We start from the raw sequence: 19,157 nt of genomic DNA, 5'->3' as shown, positions 1-19,157 counted from the left end.
ATAAATACACCGGGAAGGAGCGAGCAAGCGAACGGTGTACATAGTGGAAGGAAATTTTTCGTAAAGATATGGAAATATTCGTAAAAAACGGAGTAGCAGTGATATGAGGAGAATTCACAGACGGTAAATATAAAATAAATAAATGGAATGCCATGTTAAAGGGATATTTTTAAAGAACCAGACTGATGAGTTGTGAATTTTTTTTACATAAAAAAGGATCAATTTCTTGTAAATGAGGTAAAAGATGAAAAATTTTCCTTTTAAATCATAAAATTATTGAAAATATGCAAAGAAATTAGATTTTGAGCGGCTCTGTGAAATACGCGGGATTTGAGAATCCAAAAATTTTTACGAATTTCATTAAAAGATAGAAATAATTGAAAGTTTTGTGCATAAAATTAGAAAATTTCTTATGTTTGTCCCGAAAAGTTTTAAATAGGTATTTTGAAAAAATGAGTTTTAAGAAAATTTTTTGCAATCTCGCATAATTTACTTTCAGAACACGGAAATTTGGCTTCTAAGAAAAGACCTAGGAGTTAAATTTTTATTTCGTCAAAAAAGTTTAACATTTTATCATCAAAAATTAATTTTTTAAAACAATATTTTGGGAAAACTTAAAAAAATACAAATTTCCTTATTTTTTTTTAACTGATTTTCTCATTAATTTATGAAAATTTTCTCGTTTTTTTTAGAGTCAGATCAAGAAAATTATATTTTTTCCAGGTTTTCAAAGCTCTGAGAACAAAAATCGGATTAAATATGACATTTTAAACAATTAATATACAAAACCCAATCAATTATTTAGCTTTTGATCCAAAAATTGATTCTAAAGAACTATTTTTAGTAGAAAATTAATATTACTTTAATTCAATATCGTTCTTCGACCTGCCTTCAAACTTCAAAAGGATCAATAAAATCTTTGAAATCGAATAACATTTAAACATATAAGTCATCCGCAAATCTCATTCCTCTGGTCTCGCCTTTTGTCATCGCACACAACACACAAAAAGCAATCAAAAACAATAATTTTATTACGTTTATTGTGTTAAAGTCCCATCATATAATAATAATAAGTGCGATAGAGAGAGCGAAGAGCAACGAGACAACAGATTAAATAACATCACAATCATTTTAAAATGCATTTCTGCTCCACTTTTTCACGAAACAAAATAAATATAAAACAATAAAGCTTCTTCTCCTCGAGTCTCTTCTGCACACAATTGAATTGAAGACGAACGAAACATCATACACAGCAACGACAATAAATAAAATTAAATTTCCAGAGACAATAATCATAAATTAAATATAATCAAACGTTGCTTGCTTTGCTACTTCTCTCACAACTACTTGAGACACTGGCACAGAACACACAGAGAGAGATTGTGATGCAGAAAATTGTTCAACTTATAAACAATAAAATGCAATGTTGTTAAATAACGTCATCGTTGTCCTTTATTCGGGCTGTTGTTTGTTCATGTTTTCCATTTTCTTGGCATAAATTGACAAATAACAGAGGAAATTTCCAGTTGTAAGTGGAATTGTAATGAAATTGGCGACAAATTCAACATTTAATTATCTGCAATGTAGGACAGCAGCAGCAAGAGTGACACAAAATCCTTCAAAGGTCATCGTCCTTTTTTTCTCCTTTTTCTTTCGTTTCTCATCTCATTCGTCAAATATTGTAACAATTGAACATAATTTTATTCTAATATAAACCGGCTACCCTTCAAATTGGACTTATTTATGTTTTCCTTTTGTTTGTGCGGCAGTAAAAATATTTAGGTCAGACCTTTATTTACCATAAGAATCTTTTTTTTTTCAATACATTTGTAATTTTTTTTTGCATAGCGTACACGAGTTTCGTGCGATGACATAACAGCAAGTAGCATAGCACATAACAAAAAAAAGGAAAAAAAAATAATAACAGACAAAAAAGTATGGAAAAGTTTTTAGCACCTGTTGATGTGATTTTTTTATTAGAATTTTTTTGTTGGTTTTTAACCCGTGCGCGATTTTTTTTTAGAGTGAACGACGACAACATTTTCCCTTTTTTTCTATTTTTTTTTCAGTTAGTAGGTTAACACGTCATTGATATCGGCAGAAAAAAAAAGTTTATTAATATTTTTATGAATGAAACATGCGATTTATCGTAAAAAAAGTTGCCGTCGGCTGTTATCATGTGTTACGAAGGGAAGTGCATTTCACGATGTTGAAGGTCGATGAAGTATTTGGAGTATTTTTCGGTATTATTAAGCTATTATTGATTAAATTTTTCGTTAAATCATCGTCTCATCCCGTAACTTTTGTATCACATTTCAATTAATTTCATGTTTGTGTACTGCCCAAATCCATTTTAATTCAATTTGTTAATCAATTACACATTTTCAACGCAATTGTGATGGTTTTAGTTGAGATTTGTTTTAAAAAATTAGTGCATGAGGAGATGGAAGGGACAAAGGGTGTTCGACAACTTACCCCCATATTTGTTTCACCATCACTTTGTACTGGAGTCGACGATTGACTGGGTCTTTGTGGATACTGAAATATAATAAAATGTTGCAGAATTAACTCACATCAACTTTTAAATTAAATTTAAATATTTTTTTTTGCATCGTTTGTGTGTGTGAATGTGAGTTAAAATTTACAGAAAAACAGTGAAAATGTGAATGAGATAGATGGAAATATTTACATAAAGGTGCATTAAAATTTACGGAACAATTATAACTTTTAATTGTCGTCCAATTTTAGTGACGATTCTCGACAGGCAGCAGCAATTAGTGCTCATTCACTCCTCATTCGAGCTATCCACAAATTAACGACGCCAATTTGTTTCGCTACGCGCACGTGAAATTCTAGCCAAATAGTTTGTCGCGAGCATTAGTGAGTGCAATTTGATGTCACATTTTCGGCAAACAGTCCTCATTTCAGGACAGGAAAAAACAAACGAAAAAAACGTTTTAAAACAAAAAGTTAGTCGTTCGCAGTTCGGCAATGTGAGCGATTTCAGTACAAATTGCATCCGATAAATCAAAAGCATCCTTTTTGCAGATAACGTGCGTTTTGTTGATTGAGTATCTCGGTCACTTGAATGATGCTTTTGACATTATTTTAAATTTATATCTCTTCGTCTTCGTGTTGCGACAATCTGACACACGGAGATAAATTTACTCGGATGCGAATTGAAAAGCGTTCGAATCAAGAGATACCTTAATTGGTCGTTAATAAATTGAGCAATTTATTTTGCGCACTTTGTTTGACCGATCGGAGGTAGGTAAGGCGAATAAATTTAATATTTTCATTTTTTGTCTCATCAGGTTTTTTTTGTTTGGGGAAAAGAGAAAATTTCAGTTTTTTAAGGTTTTTAGTGGTTACATGATTTTTTTTAATTAAAATAATTTTAATTTTAAATTAAATTTTTAAAATTCTGAAAGAAAAATTGAACCTAAATTAAAATTATTTATTAATTTTGTTTTTTCATCTATAAATTTCAAAATTATGTACCTAAATCTTATTTGTTTTCCGTTTTGTATTATTTTAATAATAACTGTAATTTTCATGATTTTTCAATAAAAAACTGTAAAAAAATAAATATCTATTTTAAATAAAAAAAAAAATTTTTTTTTTATTTTAAAAAATTATTTTTTTTTTTTATAATTTTCAAAAAAATTGAAAGTTTTTTGATAGTAAAAGAAAATTTAAAATAGGAAAATGTTTGTTTTTTTTTTTGCATTATCATATTGAATTTAAAATAAAATTTAGGGGTTGGTGACAAAAATTGAAATAAAAAAATTTAATCGCCTATAAAACAAAAATATTTTCATTACAATTTTTTTCACTTTTGTCTGATCGAAATTTTTTTTCTCTCTCTCTCTACCAATGTGCTCTTTATCAATTAATCGAACATCAATATCAATTAAAAGCGAGCTGCGATGTTTTTTTTTCCCCGGCCGACTTATAGAACTAAATGGTCATCAAAAATGTACCTGAACGAACACTATGTCGCTCGGATGTGTGTAAGTCAATAAGCTGCTCGCTCGATAGTTATCCGGTTTTCGTGCTAATTGTTCGCGTCGTTGTTCGGTTTCATATTAAAAATTGGTCCTACGGGATTTTTCGATTGAATACCGATAAATTTTTTGCTTAATTAGGCATTGATTGTCTCATTTCAGTTTCGTTTTGCAGCGACAAATTCCGACAAAAGTGTCAAAAATGCATGTAAATCGCAGACACCTCGTTGAACCAGGCGCGGAATCGCATTGGATTGGGCATGCATGTCGCCATTGTCACTTGTTTCGTTTAATTTGGTGCTCAACTTAATTTGGGATGACATCCAGAATGTGCCGCATCGATCGAGCGAGAGGCAGGTATCAACAGGGGAAATACAAACAACATTTTTTTTTTTGCATTTTTAGTTACATTGTTCACCTTTCGACCATTGAACGTTGCAAAAAAATGTGAAATAATAAAAAGTGACACAATATTCGTTGGAAACAGGACATTTTTTGATTGATTCGAAAAAATTTGAATTAATCAATATTTTTTGTGACTAAATCTGGGTTCTTTGTCCCTAAAATATTAATTGCAATTACAGAAAAACTATTTAAATATTTGTTGTTGTTGTACAACGCTTGTTATTATCATTAAAATTTATAATATATAATAATGATAATTTATCCGTCATGTGAAAAAAAATAAAAAATAATGCAAGTGCTGCTATTTAAAATTTTTACACACAACAAGTACAACGCCTACACTGAAATTTAATATTTTTATATGGTTGCATCCGTTAAATGAGCTCTCTCGTTGGCGCGCGCCTGGACACCATTTGCCGCTGTAGGAATGGGAAAATTGTATATTTTTGCCACATTAGTTGTGTATTGAAAATTTTTATGCATAAAATTAAAAAATTCATACAACGTACGGCCTCGTGTACACATAATAATGATAAAAACATGGTTAGTCCTGACTGTTTTTTCAGCTGTATCCAATTATTTTTCACTGTTTCAGCGGGTGGATGGGTGCGTAAAGCATGTGAGTGTGCACGTCACTGCGAAAAAAAAGCAGCACGTAGTGTGAGGTGGAAATTTGATTCTGCAGGCTATGCAGAATTATGTTTGTGCCATTTTATATATAATATTATTATTATTTTATTTTTCGCCAGATATATGCGTGCGACCGCACATGTATGTGGAATATCATTATAAAACACAATTTTTTTGCCAGTTGCGAAAAAAAGGCATGATAATATTTTAAATGTGCATGCAAAATTAAAATGTTGTTTAGACATCATTACTGCCGCCACCACCACCACCCCGAATAATAGCTAGAGGATGTTGGATGTGAGGCGAGGCGAACGGGTGGCGCAGAATTTACTCTTTCAGTTTTTAAGTTAATGAGTTTTTGTGTGTTTGTGTGCTTATTTGGATGTAATGCTGCATGAAAAGTAGCACTTACCTGGTGCGGAGATTGAGCTGGTTGCGGTGATGGACACGGCGCTCCATGCGGAGACTGTGGCGGATGCCCAATTGGGCCGGGACTTGCAGCTGGCGAGGGCCACGTCCGATTCGGTTCAGGATACTGCAAAGAAAAAAACACGAAAAATTGGATTAAAAACGATTTTATGATGAAAATTAATTAATCATGTTGCGATAATAATGACTTCAAAATGAAATTTTAAATCCTTTCGTGGGCGGATAACGACAATAACATTTTAATAATAAAACTGAAACCACCGTCCTTGACTACGAAAACGATTGTGGCCTTATTTTCTCCACTTCTCTTACAATAAATTTCTTTTCGCGAGAGTTCGTCAACAATGATACTTTTGTGTGTGCGGCTTTCTTCCTTTTATTTCGCCCTAATTCATTAAAAATTATTCTGCTAACAATACAATAAAAAAATGCTTCGCTTTGTATTCCATTTTTTTATTTTTATTTTTAAGTTCTCTTTATTTATTCGCCATTCACGCTCTAGCTGGATTTATTCACAAATAATGAGTTGGTTTGTTTTTCAACAACAACATCAACGATGTTCACTTCAGAAGTCTAAACGACTGCCATAAATAATAACAACGCTGCTGTATATTCCTTTCATTTATTTAATTCTTTTTTTCCTGTTTAGGCTGCTTCAAGTTTAGGTATTTAAAAATTTTTGTACCGTAAAAAGTTGAAAACTCAATCGAGTAAAAAAGTTTTTGAGGAGCTAGATTCTTCGAAAAAAAATTATTACATTCTAAAAAATTACATTTTCGAAGAAAGTTTGAAAATTTTTATTTTTAATGTTAAAGTTGCGATTTAATCTAGTCTTCAAAACTTAATTTAAAATATTTAATTTTTTTTAAGTTTATTTAATTTAATTTAAAATTAAATTATTTTAAAATAAAATTTTCCCTTTTTTACTCTGAAAAATTCTTAAAAAATTATAGAGATTTTTTAAAAATTTTTTGAAGAAATTTTTAAAGTCTTGAAAAAAATTTTTTATTGAAATCAATAATAATTTATCATTGATTATTTTTTCTGATAAAAATACTTATCAAATTTTTATTTATCTATTAATTTTTGTAAAATTTTTAAATTGAATTTTTTAGAAAAAAAATAAAAATTATTTTAATCATAACAACAAAAAATTTAAACTTTCAAACATTGTTTAAATTTTGTTATTTTTTTTTTTTTTTTTTGATCAAAAAATAATTTTCTTAATTTTTTCCTCCCATTCCCTTTAAAAAAAAAATTGTTGAAAAAACTTTAAAATAAATTTGAAGCAGCCTTAGTTGTTTATTATTTATTCACTCGCAAGTTTTCTTGAAGATAATATCTTAGTTGTTAGATGATTTGTGAAAGGAAGACGAATTGATGGCGAAACAAGGGGATTAAGGAAACATTCGGTGGTTTTTTCGTTGTCGTCGTTGCTACGAGCGATTATTAGCGTGACTTAAAAGTTTCAAAAAGCAAATAAAACTAAAATTTTATGACAAACAAGGACGAGTTCCTCCTCTCTTGCTCCATATAATGACGTAAAATCCATAAAAATTTCACTTTCGTTCCGGGTTTGTGTGAAATTTGTGTGTGCAAGGAAGATGTTTTATGGCCTTGTTTATTCATGTTTCATACCCCGTGGTGACTAGGAGGAAAATACCGAAAGTGATGAAACACGAGAAATAATCAATCTAATAATAGGGGTCTCATTAAACTGTCTCTCGTGCCGCATTTTTGGCGTACATCTCACTTCCCATTCACGCATAATTTCCTCGAAAAACAACCACCACACAGTGCGAGAGAAAACAGAATAATAACAAAAATGAATGTCAAAACCATTTCATCATCATCCATCTTTCTAATGTGTCTGCATCCTTTTGTTTACTCGTTTTTGTTGCCTCGTCGCTGTTGTTTTGCTGCTTTCTAATAAAATATAACACATAAAATACGGAGAATTGACACCACAGAACATTTTCCACGTACACGAAAATTTATTCGAGCGAGGCTTTGCCGCTTGCCATGAATATATTTTTATATTCGCAAAATAAATATGATACGAAACGCGCCAGAATGACGATACCACTGCTGATGATGATGATGGAAAGTATTAGCGAGAAATAAAAGGGAACAAAGTTTATTTGGAAATGATAACAACGAGAGAGTAACTGCACCAACAAGAAAAATAGGTATGTAGGATGAAGGTGAAAGTGAAAAATTTTCCGAGCCTTTCAATGGGAATGTTCGTTCGTTTGTTTTTCGATTGCTATCCGAATGCGAAGTGGAATTCAAGGTAATTTGACAGACGTTGTTAATGATGGATAAATGAACTGATGTTGGCATTTCAGATCAATATTAATGGAATTGTGTGGCCTTGAGATGGAGGAAGGGTGGAAAATTTTTATGTTGTTAAGGTTTATTTCCTCAGGATAAGAATTTCGTTGTTAAGAACTTTTTTAATCCTGTATTTTTGTTATTTTTTGCAGGAATTTTATGAAATCGCTTTTTTTATTTTAAGTTTGTTTAAATTTTTTGTCCTAAAAATTTTTATAGTTTGGAAATACCTACTTTTTTTTATAAAAAATTGACAAATTTTAAAATTTAGCTAAATATTTATATATATTTTTAAAATTAAAAAAATAATAAAATTTTACTGAATTTATAAAAAAATAATTTTATTGTAAAAATTTTAAAAACAAAGAAAATCTAGAGAAATGTTTTAAAAATGAAGAATTTAAAAAAAATTGACAAAAAAACTTTTTTATTTATGAATTAAGATTGGCAAAATTTAACTCAAAAAATTTTATTTAAAAAAAAGCTGACAAATTTGTTCAATTGTTTTTTTTTTTCTTTTTAATTTTGTAAAAGGAGAAAATTTTTATGTAAACTATTTCATTGAAAAATTTTTGAAAAACAAAAAAAAGAAATCGATTTTGGCGACCCTAAAAGATAAATTTGGCATAAAAATGGTATAAAAGACGAAAATTTACAAAAACGAAAGAAATCATCAGTTTTCGGATTTCCTATTTTTTTTTATAAATTTCCCAGATAAAGCCGTCACGCACAATTTTTATGAAAAATCGTTTTCAGAAGTCAAGAAATAAACAAAAATTTGATTGAGAATAAATCAGTTTAATCAAAATACGATCACGTCAGTCTACGATTTGTCACTAAAACTTCTTCCTCTATCACAATTCTCGTCGCTTTTAAACACAAACAAAAGATTACAACAAAAACATAAATTTTCTTCCTACTTCCATGCTGCTACCGTCGTCGTCACCGTGCCATCAAGCGATACAAACTCTGGCAACGTACATCATCATTAGATGTTCCTCGTTGTGTTGTTATGTTATAATAATAAGGCTGATGGCACATTTCATGGATAAATGAAAGTAAAAGTTTTTTCCTTTCCTCTGTGGAGGCACGACACAGAGAAAATTCACAGACGCGAAAAAAAAAACTTTTGTACAGCCGGCGCACAAGAGCGAAGATAAATGTTTCTACGTCAGTCTGATTGATTGAACAGAGAAATGTTTTGGGGCACGTCATGCACACACGAACGAACGGATATGAGGGAGAGTTTTTGCTGTCCTTACCTGATGTGGTGGATAGGGGCCTCGAATCCCTTGCTGCGGATTAGGTGGCGTCGGATATCGTTGTGGATATGAATATTGTGACGGGGGATTTGGGCCTTGCGACGTCGGTGGCATCGGCGGTGGTCCACCCGGTTGCTGAGATTGCTGCTGATTGGGTCCTGGCGGACCGGGATACGGCTGCTGACCCGGCGGAGGCGGATAAGGACTTTGACCGCGTGGTGGTGTGCCCTGCAGAAGAAACAAAAAAAAATAAATTTTAAAATTCTCTTCAAAAATGCAATTTAAAATTTCATAGAACACAAAAAAAAATTGAATGGCACTCCTCTTTCATATCTTTTTAGCACATTTGCGTTACATTCCGCATCCACACGACAGACATACATACAACTGTCAGGTATTTAAGTAAAATGCATGTTTTCTATCCCCTGTAAGCCTTTTACAAAATTAAATAGATTGCCTGTGAATTTTGTGTGTGTGTGCAAAGTGTTGCAACGTTGTCTATGCTGCTGCCTTTCAATTGCATGCCAGAGATGTAACGAATATCATGGTGCAGATTTTTTGCATGTTCATCACGTTTCCCCAGGAATTGTTGGACGTCACTGCCAGATAAAAACTGACCATTTAATATTTTAGAATGGAACAATTTTTGCACCGTACGAAGCAAGAGACATGACTTTTATCGATTTTTCTGCAGAGAAAGAGATTTTTCCAACACATCTTTGACGTCATTCGGTACGAAGCGGTCGTCTGGCAATTTTATTTGAGTGAAAATTAGTCCTGAAGCTACTTTTGTGCGAATTAGTAGTCAAGTGACTGACCAAAAAACATCTCAATTCAAGAGATTTCGAGAGAAACTGTCAATTGACGACAAAACAAACAACGGTTCTGAAGATGTGTGTCAACAAACTCATTCAATTCAGCACAAAAGTCTCTCTAAAAGTTTTAAAAAAATAGCATTTACGACGACACAACTCCGATATAAATGTCTTTTTAAGTCTCTCATGAATTTTGTTTAACATTTGTTGTTGTATTGTTTGCATAATAATAATCTTTCCGAATGAATTCACAGTAATTTCACATTTGACTCTTGTGTGACTTTTTGTTCATGATTTGCATGACCTTTGAAGTCTTGCAAAAAAAAAATTGCAAAAATTCCGCAACAAACATCAATTAACTTCGCACTGCCGGGCCGGCGGTGTAATAATGACGACGATGATAATGATGAAAAGTTGGCAGGGGAGTATGTACATCAAAGTCACTAACGATTCATGTCGCAAAACGAACAAAATCGACGACGCAAGAGACGGAATACACCACACACATTGCCGAAGCATCGCAAAAATCCATAGAGTAATTTAATTAACACACATGCCATTAACATGTTCTCAATTATTTACGTTAATCTTGAAAGCTGCTACATTCTTTGCTTCTGATGCTGCTACCGCGTCTCCATGTGTCTGTGTGTGTGTGCCTGTCGTTAATAAACTTAATGTACTGTATGGGAGTTTGTAATTATGCTTTAATTATATTTTATAAATTTCAATTAAAAGCATTTTTGATGATGGAGAAATTTATATCTGTGGTTTCCCTGGGTAACGAGCCTTGCGAGAAACGGATTTTGTAAGGCTTTCTAAGGATTTTATGCAACATTTTGCCTTGATGTTTGTAATTTTATGACTGTTGTGGGCGATAAAAGCTTGGAATTTAGTATTTGATTCATTTTTTAATGAACATTTTTGAAATTAATTGCCTAAAATTATTTTTGAATTTAAAATTTTATTAATTTAATTAATTAAAATTATTAATTTAATTAAAAATTAATTTTCAAATTAGATATTTTAGTCAATTTTTTTTTTAATTTTAGGCAATTTTAATTTATTTTAAATATAATTTTACAAAATGTTTACAAATGTGTAAGAGTTTGACCAAAATATTTAATTTAAAAAAAAAAAATATAAAAATTTTTAATTTAATTTAGGTAAAAAATGGCAAGTTTTTTTTAAATTAGTTCGAAACAAAAATTTTTCCAAGTATTACTTTACCAAGTATTTTTATATTATATTTTTTTAATTTTTTTTTGTTAATTAAAAAATTTTAAAATTTCAATATTTTCTGATTTTGATTCTTGATATTTTAAAGCACATCTTTAGAATTTAAAAAAAAAATTAGCAAAGTAATTTTTTTTTTTTCAATATTACCTAAGTTAATCTTTTTGAATTTTCCAAAATATTTGTTCCAAAAAAATGATAAATTCCAGGATATCAATGCTCATTTTGCTCAAAGTACTATAAAAGATTTCCTTAAATACCCACTTCACGTGCAAAGAACCACTGTAATTCATCATTTTACAAATTTGCTCACTCTAAATATTTCTCTACGGCATTTTTCACACACGAAAAAAGGCTCCACACAACCGTTTATCGCACACAGCTACACGCAGGCAGACGACGACGACGACGATAAACGGATAGGGTGGATCAGCTGGCATTAAACCGTAATGTAATAAATTATGTTGAGCGGAAAAAAATATTAAAAGTATGAATAAGAAATGAGTGTTGCTATTTGAGTAAAGGATATCGGTTCCGACACGCACACAACACACGTGTAGCGAGAAAGAATGCTAATAATAATAAATAAATTGGCAAAGTTTTTGACGTCAAAAATCTTTCGGTGAAGACGAAAAGTAATAAAAATTGACAATCGATCAATAAATCTCTCCGCAGTAAGAATTTTTCCTTTAATTGGCTCTTGAATTTTTGAACGGCAGGGAAAAATCATCAGAATCCAATCAGCCCAACTACCTGAAATTGCAGAACATCCATAAATAATAATATTTCACTTTTTGATTGATCAATTTGATTTAATTGCTTAGAAAACACTACCTTTGCTCGTATCGCATCAGGAATTACTCGCAATCCAATTTTTTTTTGTTTTTCCCTCTCTTTTTCATTCTGTTTTGTTATTATTATTTAAGAGTTTTAAATAAAAACAACAACAACATCCAATTCAGGAATAATAAATATGATATACAAGGTCTTGCATGCGTGTGCGGTTGAAATTCAAATTGACTCGAACAAATATCGTATATTTTATATATTTTATCAACATATCGCAGGCATTGCAACCGGCATCCGCACACAGTGACAGATAGAATGGAGCAACAACAACAACAACTTTTGGATTCAATTGAATTTTGTCGTATAAATATATATTTGCGATTGCATAAGAGGCGAGTGAATCATATCGGGTTTTCTGAAGTACTCACGAGTGAATTGAACGAGCGAACGATGAGCAAAATGATGCAAAATAAGTGCACACACTCACCGGAGTAAAAGTGGTTGGATAAATTTATGCGGATTGAATTATGATTTATGTGTTTATTATCAAAAAGTTCTGCGAACGAGAATCAAGTGGAATAGCGGGAGATGCGGCAGAATTGATGATGATGATGCATTGATGCAAATAAGTGAAATGAAGTGAAGTTTTTTTTTGTCAGGAATTTTAGCGGAATGAATCGCGGCATTCGGCAAAACGGTGCATGGAATTCGGGGGGATTGGTAATTGGAATCGTTATTGACAAAATGTTTAGCTGACTTATTGGACAAATTGTGAACTTTATGGACTCGAAATCGTTCGTCGAACTTGAAATTCTTCGATGAATGATTTCGAGTCCAAAAAGTTCAAAAATTCTTTAAACATTTTGTCAAGTAACGATTCCGATTATCTTTTTGTTTGGGATTCTATGGTCGAATTGAATCAAAGATTTTATATATGTTAATTTTATGTGGTCTAATTTATTAAAAGATTTTTTTGTAAAATTCTTTGATTCAATCCGACCTTAAAATCCCAGACAAATATAATTTTCGAACTTTCAGGACTCAAAATCGATCATTGAAACTGAAAATTTTTCAATAATTTACCTCGAGTCCACAAAATTCAAACATTTTTTAACCATTTTGCTAATAACGATTCCATTAAGGATGTTTACGATATCTTCTTTCTCAATGTTTTGAAAATTTCCAAGAAGGGTATCTTGTATTGGGTACCTCAAACCAAGAAATTTTGCAAATTTTTGTATATTTTTAAGCAATTTTAAATAAAAAAATAAAATTAGAACAGGTATAAATTATCTTATTTTTCGAATTTCGAGTCAATAATGTTCAAATTTGTGAACAAAAATAAATTTTTAAAATTATTAATATAAATCTTAATTTTAAAATTGATTTTAATTTGATTGAATTTAATTTTAATTTTCAATACTGATGAGCGTAATATGTTAAATTATAAGAAATTCTATTAGAATTCCAACTATAACGATGAAAAAGTTGAAGAAAAACCTTAAAATCTCATATTGACATCTAATATAAGCTTCTAATAACATCAAAACCCTCCGTAAATTGACACAAACTCACTTCACCGCCACTAGAAATGATGTTTCTGTTGATTTACATTTGAATAATATACAACCACTACTCTAATTTCTCTCAATAATTGAGATACACGAACATAAAACGCACTGCAAACCAAGTATCACCCGGTAGATACGAATTCCAAAAATATAATTAAGGATAATTGAACTGATTAGTGATTTGTTTAATCTCCTCATATTCGCAAAATACGGACGATGATGATGATTTGTTTCGTGTGTGCGTTATCGTTGTTTTGCTATTGTGTCGCATTTAATTTTAGAGTTTTGATTTTCTGATACTGATGACAATAATTATGATCATTTTCCACACAAAACACCGTACGAAACGAGTTTATTTATTGATGTGTCAAGGAATTGATTAATTAACTTTTTGAGTTTGTTTTTGTTGTTTGTCATTGATCGCATGCATAATTTAGGCGCGGATTTCAGAGCAATTTCTCATTGTTGCCGTGTTATCATGCCCAAAGACGGAACTCTAGTCAATCATCTGAGAGACTGGCTCAACGTCTTTGATCAAACCTTTTACTAAATAATCATTGAAATTGTCTGTTGCCGTGCGATGGACGATAAAAAAGTGACCTATCCCAATAATAATTGCCCCCTAAAAATTATTTTGCGTTCATTTGGTTCCTTATTTACATTTTGCATTTCCTTTTACGCCGCTTTTCGTAATGTGTGTTAAGTCCTTAATGCTTTTTCGCACTTAAATTTGCATTTTATGGATGTTTGCAACATTCCTTTAGGGGTTTTCAAATTTTTTTCAATGAAAAACTTTTTTTTTTGGTTTGAGGATGCATCACCGTGGTCCAAAGATCTATTGTGAATTTAGTGAAAAAATTATTTTCAAACATCTTTTTGACCATTTTAAATGAAATTCAGTGGTTAATTTTTGAGAAAAATTACCAAAATATTAAGGTTTTTAAAAGTTTTTTTTTGCAAATTATATTTTTTTCGCTACATATGATTAAAAATTAAATTTAATCTAAGAATAACTAAATTTTATAACATAAAAAATTAATCAATTTTTTGTATTTTTTTTAATATTATGAAATTTAATTTTATAGAAAAATTTTCATAAAAAATTAAAATATCATAATTTCATTTTGTAAAAATTTAGTGACAATTTCAGAAAATACCACAAAAATCAATCTATTTTATTCATAATTGAGAGAAAAATAAAATTGATATATTATTTAGAGATAAATAAAATCTCTATTTTAATGATTAATTGACCGAAAATTGAAAATAAAAATATTTCTCGGGATCCAATTGAAAATCCAACGCTTGAAAATCCAAAATTATTTTTTTTTATTCAAATTTATACATTTTTAATTAATTTTTTGAATTATTAATTAGAAAATTTTCCGAATTTTTTCTTTTTTTTTGTCAATAAAATTTTTTTTTTAAGTTTTTCGGAACAACAGCAATAATCTGGACCTAATTATAATGAAGATGTAATTGATACACACGAATGACTGTCGAACGACGCGCGATAGAGGAAAGAGCAAACAGAACGCAGTTAAGTTATCATTTATGGTCATTCCTAATGATCAAAAAATTTTCAAAACCGTGATTTTCGCACATTTTTCACCACCGCAAACAAACGAACATCGCAACTCGCAACATATTCAGAGAAATGATCATTGATGTGCATGTAATGTTTTATCGGAACAACAGCAATAATCTGGACCTAATTATAATGAAGATGTAATTGATACACACGAATGACTGTCGAACGACGCGCGATATAGGAAAGAGCAAGCAGAACGCAGTTAAGTTATCATTTATGGTCATTCCTAATGTGTTGTATAATATCATAATAATTTTCTTCGAGAGTGTTATTTACGCCCGAGGTGTTTTAACTGCTACTGATGTTGCTTGCTGGCTTGTCAGTCGTAGCTGAAAAGGGGTGAGGAAGATGCGTGGAGTGGGCGGTTGTGTAACAACGAGAGATAATGAGATCGATTTATTCACGCATGCATAATGGCACAGAGCGGGAGCGAGATATTTAGCCATTAAAATGAAATTTTTCGCTGTGACAAAAAGAAATTCTTGTGACATAACTCGCACAACTCGCAAGTTATTGACATGAGAGAGATTTCAAGAGCAAAACATACAAAGTTAATTACTGACCGGCTTCATTAATAATTCACATTCCATTTTTGTGTGAAACGTTCCTTATTTATACATATTTTACGCTATAATTGCCGTGTTCGTCATACGACGACGATTGAAATACTATTTCCTTTTATGTCGTTCATTCATGAAAAAAAAAACAACTTCTCTCTTGGAGAAAAATAAAAATCTTGCAAGAATACTCACCGGTGGCGGTCGATATGATTGTTGCGGATTCATTTGCGGGCTATAAGGTCTGGGCGGTTGCGGACCCCAGTTTTGTTGTCCGTATCCCTGCGGGGGAGGTTGTTGCTGATTCGGATCGTAGCTATTCGGGTAACGTTGATGCGGCGGCTGTGGCTGTTGTTGCGGATTGCCTTGCGATTGTAGCAGCGAATTGAGGGTCGGCGTGGGTCCCTGTTGCTGTCCCGGTGCCTGTGGCGCTTGTCCCTGCGCATTTGGGGGAGCGCCTTGCGATGGCGGCGGAGGATTGCCTTGTTGCGGAGGCGGTGGCGGACCTTGTCCCGGCATGTAACGCTGTGGCGGCCTATTTGGCGGAATCATCGAAGCACCTGGTTTCCCGCCCGGCATTTGTCTGTAGTGCCCATACGGATCCGGCGGCATCTGATTTGGATCGTGATGGTAACGTGCCGGAGGATATTGTTGATGCATGGGTGGCCAATGTTGCCCGGGTGGCATTTGGGCATTCGGATCGTCTTTGTTCTGTGGCGGCGGCGGACCTTGTGGCGGCATGTGTTGATGGTGCTCAGGTCCCATGGGGGGCATTCCTTGTGGCGGCATTCCGTATTCGGCGCCATGCATGGGCGGCATGTGTTGACCTTCCATCATGCCGGGATGCGGTGGCATTGGCGGATGCTGCTGTTGCGGAGGCATTTGTGCTCCGGCGCCACCATTTGGCGATTTTACGTCTTTGTGTTCCATGGGAGGCTGGGGTTGTGGCGGACCGCCCGGGTATTCTGGCTGACTCGAGGCAGATTGCTGCGACGACGAATCCGTGCCATTTTGTACCTGTTGCTGTTGCTGCTGCTGTTGGTTCTTGTCGTTCTTCTTTTGGCCCTTTTTACCATCTTTCTTGGCTTTTGATGAAAGGGCCATAGTCAACGGGAGCGAGGAGACTACTCCAGTTTTCACGTACGTAAATAATGAAAATAAACTTGACTCCTCGTCTAAAAATTATCAAATTTTCTTTTCTTGTCTTTATTTTAATTGTTTTTCAATTTTTTTTCCAGGACACGACTTTTCACATTTCTTATAATTTTTCTTTTTTCATCACTAAAAAAAACAATAATTAACATTTTTATTTTTTTCACTTTTTTTTTAGTTCTCCGAAGACCCAATCATCATCAATATCACGGCAGAGCGAGAACATGGGAGGTAATAACGCTCAACTATTATTTAGCTAGCTAGCCTAGCTCAGAGCCTCTGCACGAGAAAGATCAACAACAAGCACAAAATAATAATAATAAAAAATTGAAAAAAGCGTATTAAACGTCTGTCTTGTCGATGTGTGTGCATGAAAAATAAATAAAAAGGTATAAAAGTCACACACACTCACTCGCTCGCAAACGGCACACACGTGAAGGCGAAGCACAAGAAAACGAAGAAGAAGAAGCGTATTGTGAATCGAAGTAAAAGAAACTGAAGAGCGTGTTGTGTACGAGGTTGCTTGTTTGGAAGAATAAGCAGAAAAGTAACAAGTAAGCAATAAAAAGGTAGATGAAGAGAACATGTACTCTGTCAGTTTGGATTGTGTTGAGCTTTTTTTTTATTGAAGTTTAATAAGAATTCTCCGTCAGGGCTGTGCTCCTCGGTCAAACGGGCTCCGAGGGCTTCACCCTTCAACAAAAGGATTTTTTACGCTCAATTAACTCAACTTGACTTTTCACCTCATTCACTTTAAAAAAATTTGAATTAAAATCTTTTTTTTTATCACTTTTTAAAAACCGCCAAAAATCAAATCAGCGGTGAACTTTTTTTTAATGAAATTTTTTGGGGGTTTTTTTCGTTCTTGGGAACGCAAAATCTCTCTGGATTGTTTTTTTTTTTGCTTCAACTTCGAATTCTCAATAAATTTTGCTACGCTCGTCGTTCGTACAACAAAAACATATTAATATGTAGAAGAAAAAAAATACACACGAGCAAAAAAAAAAAACTGAAGGCGCAAAAGATTGTTTGGCCTACGTGGAAGCGAAGCGACGGAAAATCCAGCGAATTAACGCGTCCGACGGAGGCTTCTTTGCGACTCGTAGCTCACGGAACGGAACAAATAACAGCAGAAAAATTGTAAGCCATTTTGATCTGTGTATGTGTTATTTTTTGTACGAACGACGACGACGACGACGACAGCCATTACAATCATTATGAGTTTGGTATGAATTTCTCCACTTTTGTCGCGTTTCCGACGACTTTCACGCACTTTGGCACACGAATGACGCCCGTTTCTTTGCACTTTTGGCCCTTTTGGGGCTTCCGAACGGCATTTTTGGCACGAAATTGCGCAAATAGCGACGCTTGCCTTTGTCAATGATCTCTCTCGCTCTCGTTTAATGATGATGATGGAGTCTTTCAGACAACCACACACAATTTTTTGTTGTATTTTTCGTCGAAACTAACATAAATTCCTGGCAAATGGTGCGAAGTATCCATCCAAATGACGCTTAACGAAGTAATTTACACGATTTTATTCCATTTTGTACAAAATATATACAAATATCATTGATTTTTTTACACAACTTTTTCTCTTCAATAATTTTTTTTTTGCTTGCTTGCTTTGCTATACTATATATTATTTAACTCTTGTGTATGCGTCCACAAAGCGCATTTATAGAGGATTTTTCGGCTTTTTCCTGCTTCGTTACTGGCGTTTTTGTGGTAAAATCCCGCGTTTTTCCGATAAATATTTCCGTAATTCACTTGGCGGGACCTTTAACTTGCACTTTGACACGCAATTTTCCTTATTTGAACGACATTTTATAGAGATTTTCACGAATTTTCACGACTGCGTTTCACACATTTGGCTCGTCCATTTTTAAAATACGTTTGAATGATACGGTACGTGCGTGCGTATTGGTTTTGCACCGGGTCACGTACAGCGTACGTGTGTCTGTAGTGTTTATTCATACATTTATGACATGTGTGACGAGATGATTTTTGTGTTTTGGGCTAATTTTATCATTTTCATTCGTCTCATCGTGGTTTTTAAATTTCCGGTGAATCCAGCGCCCCCAAGCTGTCAATTATCACTTTGATTCGTCTCTTGTCGTAGTTTCCGCCGGAAGTGAGTGCGCAGATGCGCAATTATCGGGCGCTAAATTTGAATTTCAGTCGATGTTGAGCCCCCAATGTACCGTTATGAGCCTCCAACAGCCTCAAAATATTCCATTAGAGCTCTTTGGTGAAGTCCTGTGTAAAAAAATTATATCTCAGTTGGTCTCATGGGATCCTTAAGCTTCCAGGAGCTCTAAATTCTGTACTTAAATGCTCTTCAGATGTAAAATTAGATCTCTTGAGGCCTCTTTGGAGTCA

The 19,157-nt window shown here is 32.9% G+C and overlaps 1 protein-coding gene across 9 annotated transcripts in view; it reads right to left on the bottom strand.

The window, feature by feature from the left end:
• LOC134836270 (trithorax group protein osa) overlaps window positions 1-18,653 on the bottom strand; it is a 70,040-nt gene extending 51,387 nt beyond the window's left edge. For 5 of the 9 annotated variants that reach the window (XM_063851490.1, XM_063851493.1, XM_063851487.1 and 2 more), the window contains exons 1-5: window positions 18,246-18,653; window positions 15,819-16,904; window positions 9,068-9,295; window positions 5,455-5,577; window positions 2,476-2,538 (exon numbers count right to left, since the gene is read on the bottom strand). In XM_063851490.1, the coding sequence (XP_063707560.1) occupies window positions 2,476-2,538; window positions 5,455-5,577; window positions 9,068-9,295; window positions 15,819-16,727 (1,323 nt within the window). In that variant the 5' untranslated portion in view covers window positions 16,728-16,904; window positions 18,246-18,653. Of the gene's footprint in view, window positions 1-2,475; window positions 2,539-5,454; window positions 5,578-9,067; window positions 9,296-15,818; window positions 17,050-17,985; window positions 18,010-18,245 lie in introns of those variants that run through there. The other 4 variants (XM_063851494.1, XM_063851497.1, XM_063851489.1 and 1 more) reach the window with 3 other exon arrangements.
• Window positions 18,654-19,157: the final 504 nt, after the last annotated feature.

Source organism: Culicoides brevitarsis, unplaced genomic scaffold (assembly GCF_036172545.1).
Source record: "Culicoides brevitarsis isolate CSIRO-B50_1 unplaced genomic scaffold, AGI_CSIRO_Cbre_v1 contig_5, whole genome shotgun sequence".
NCBI classification, from domain to species: Eukaryota; Metazoa; Arthropoda; class Insecta; order Diptera; family Ceratopogonidae; genus Culicoides; species Culicoides brevitarsis.
This window is presented reverse-complemented; position numbering and strand designations above follow the sequence as displayed.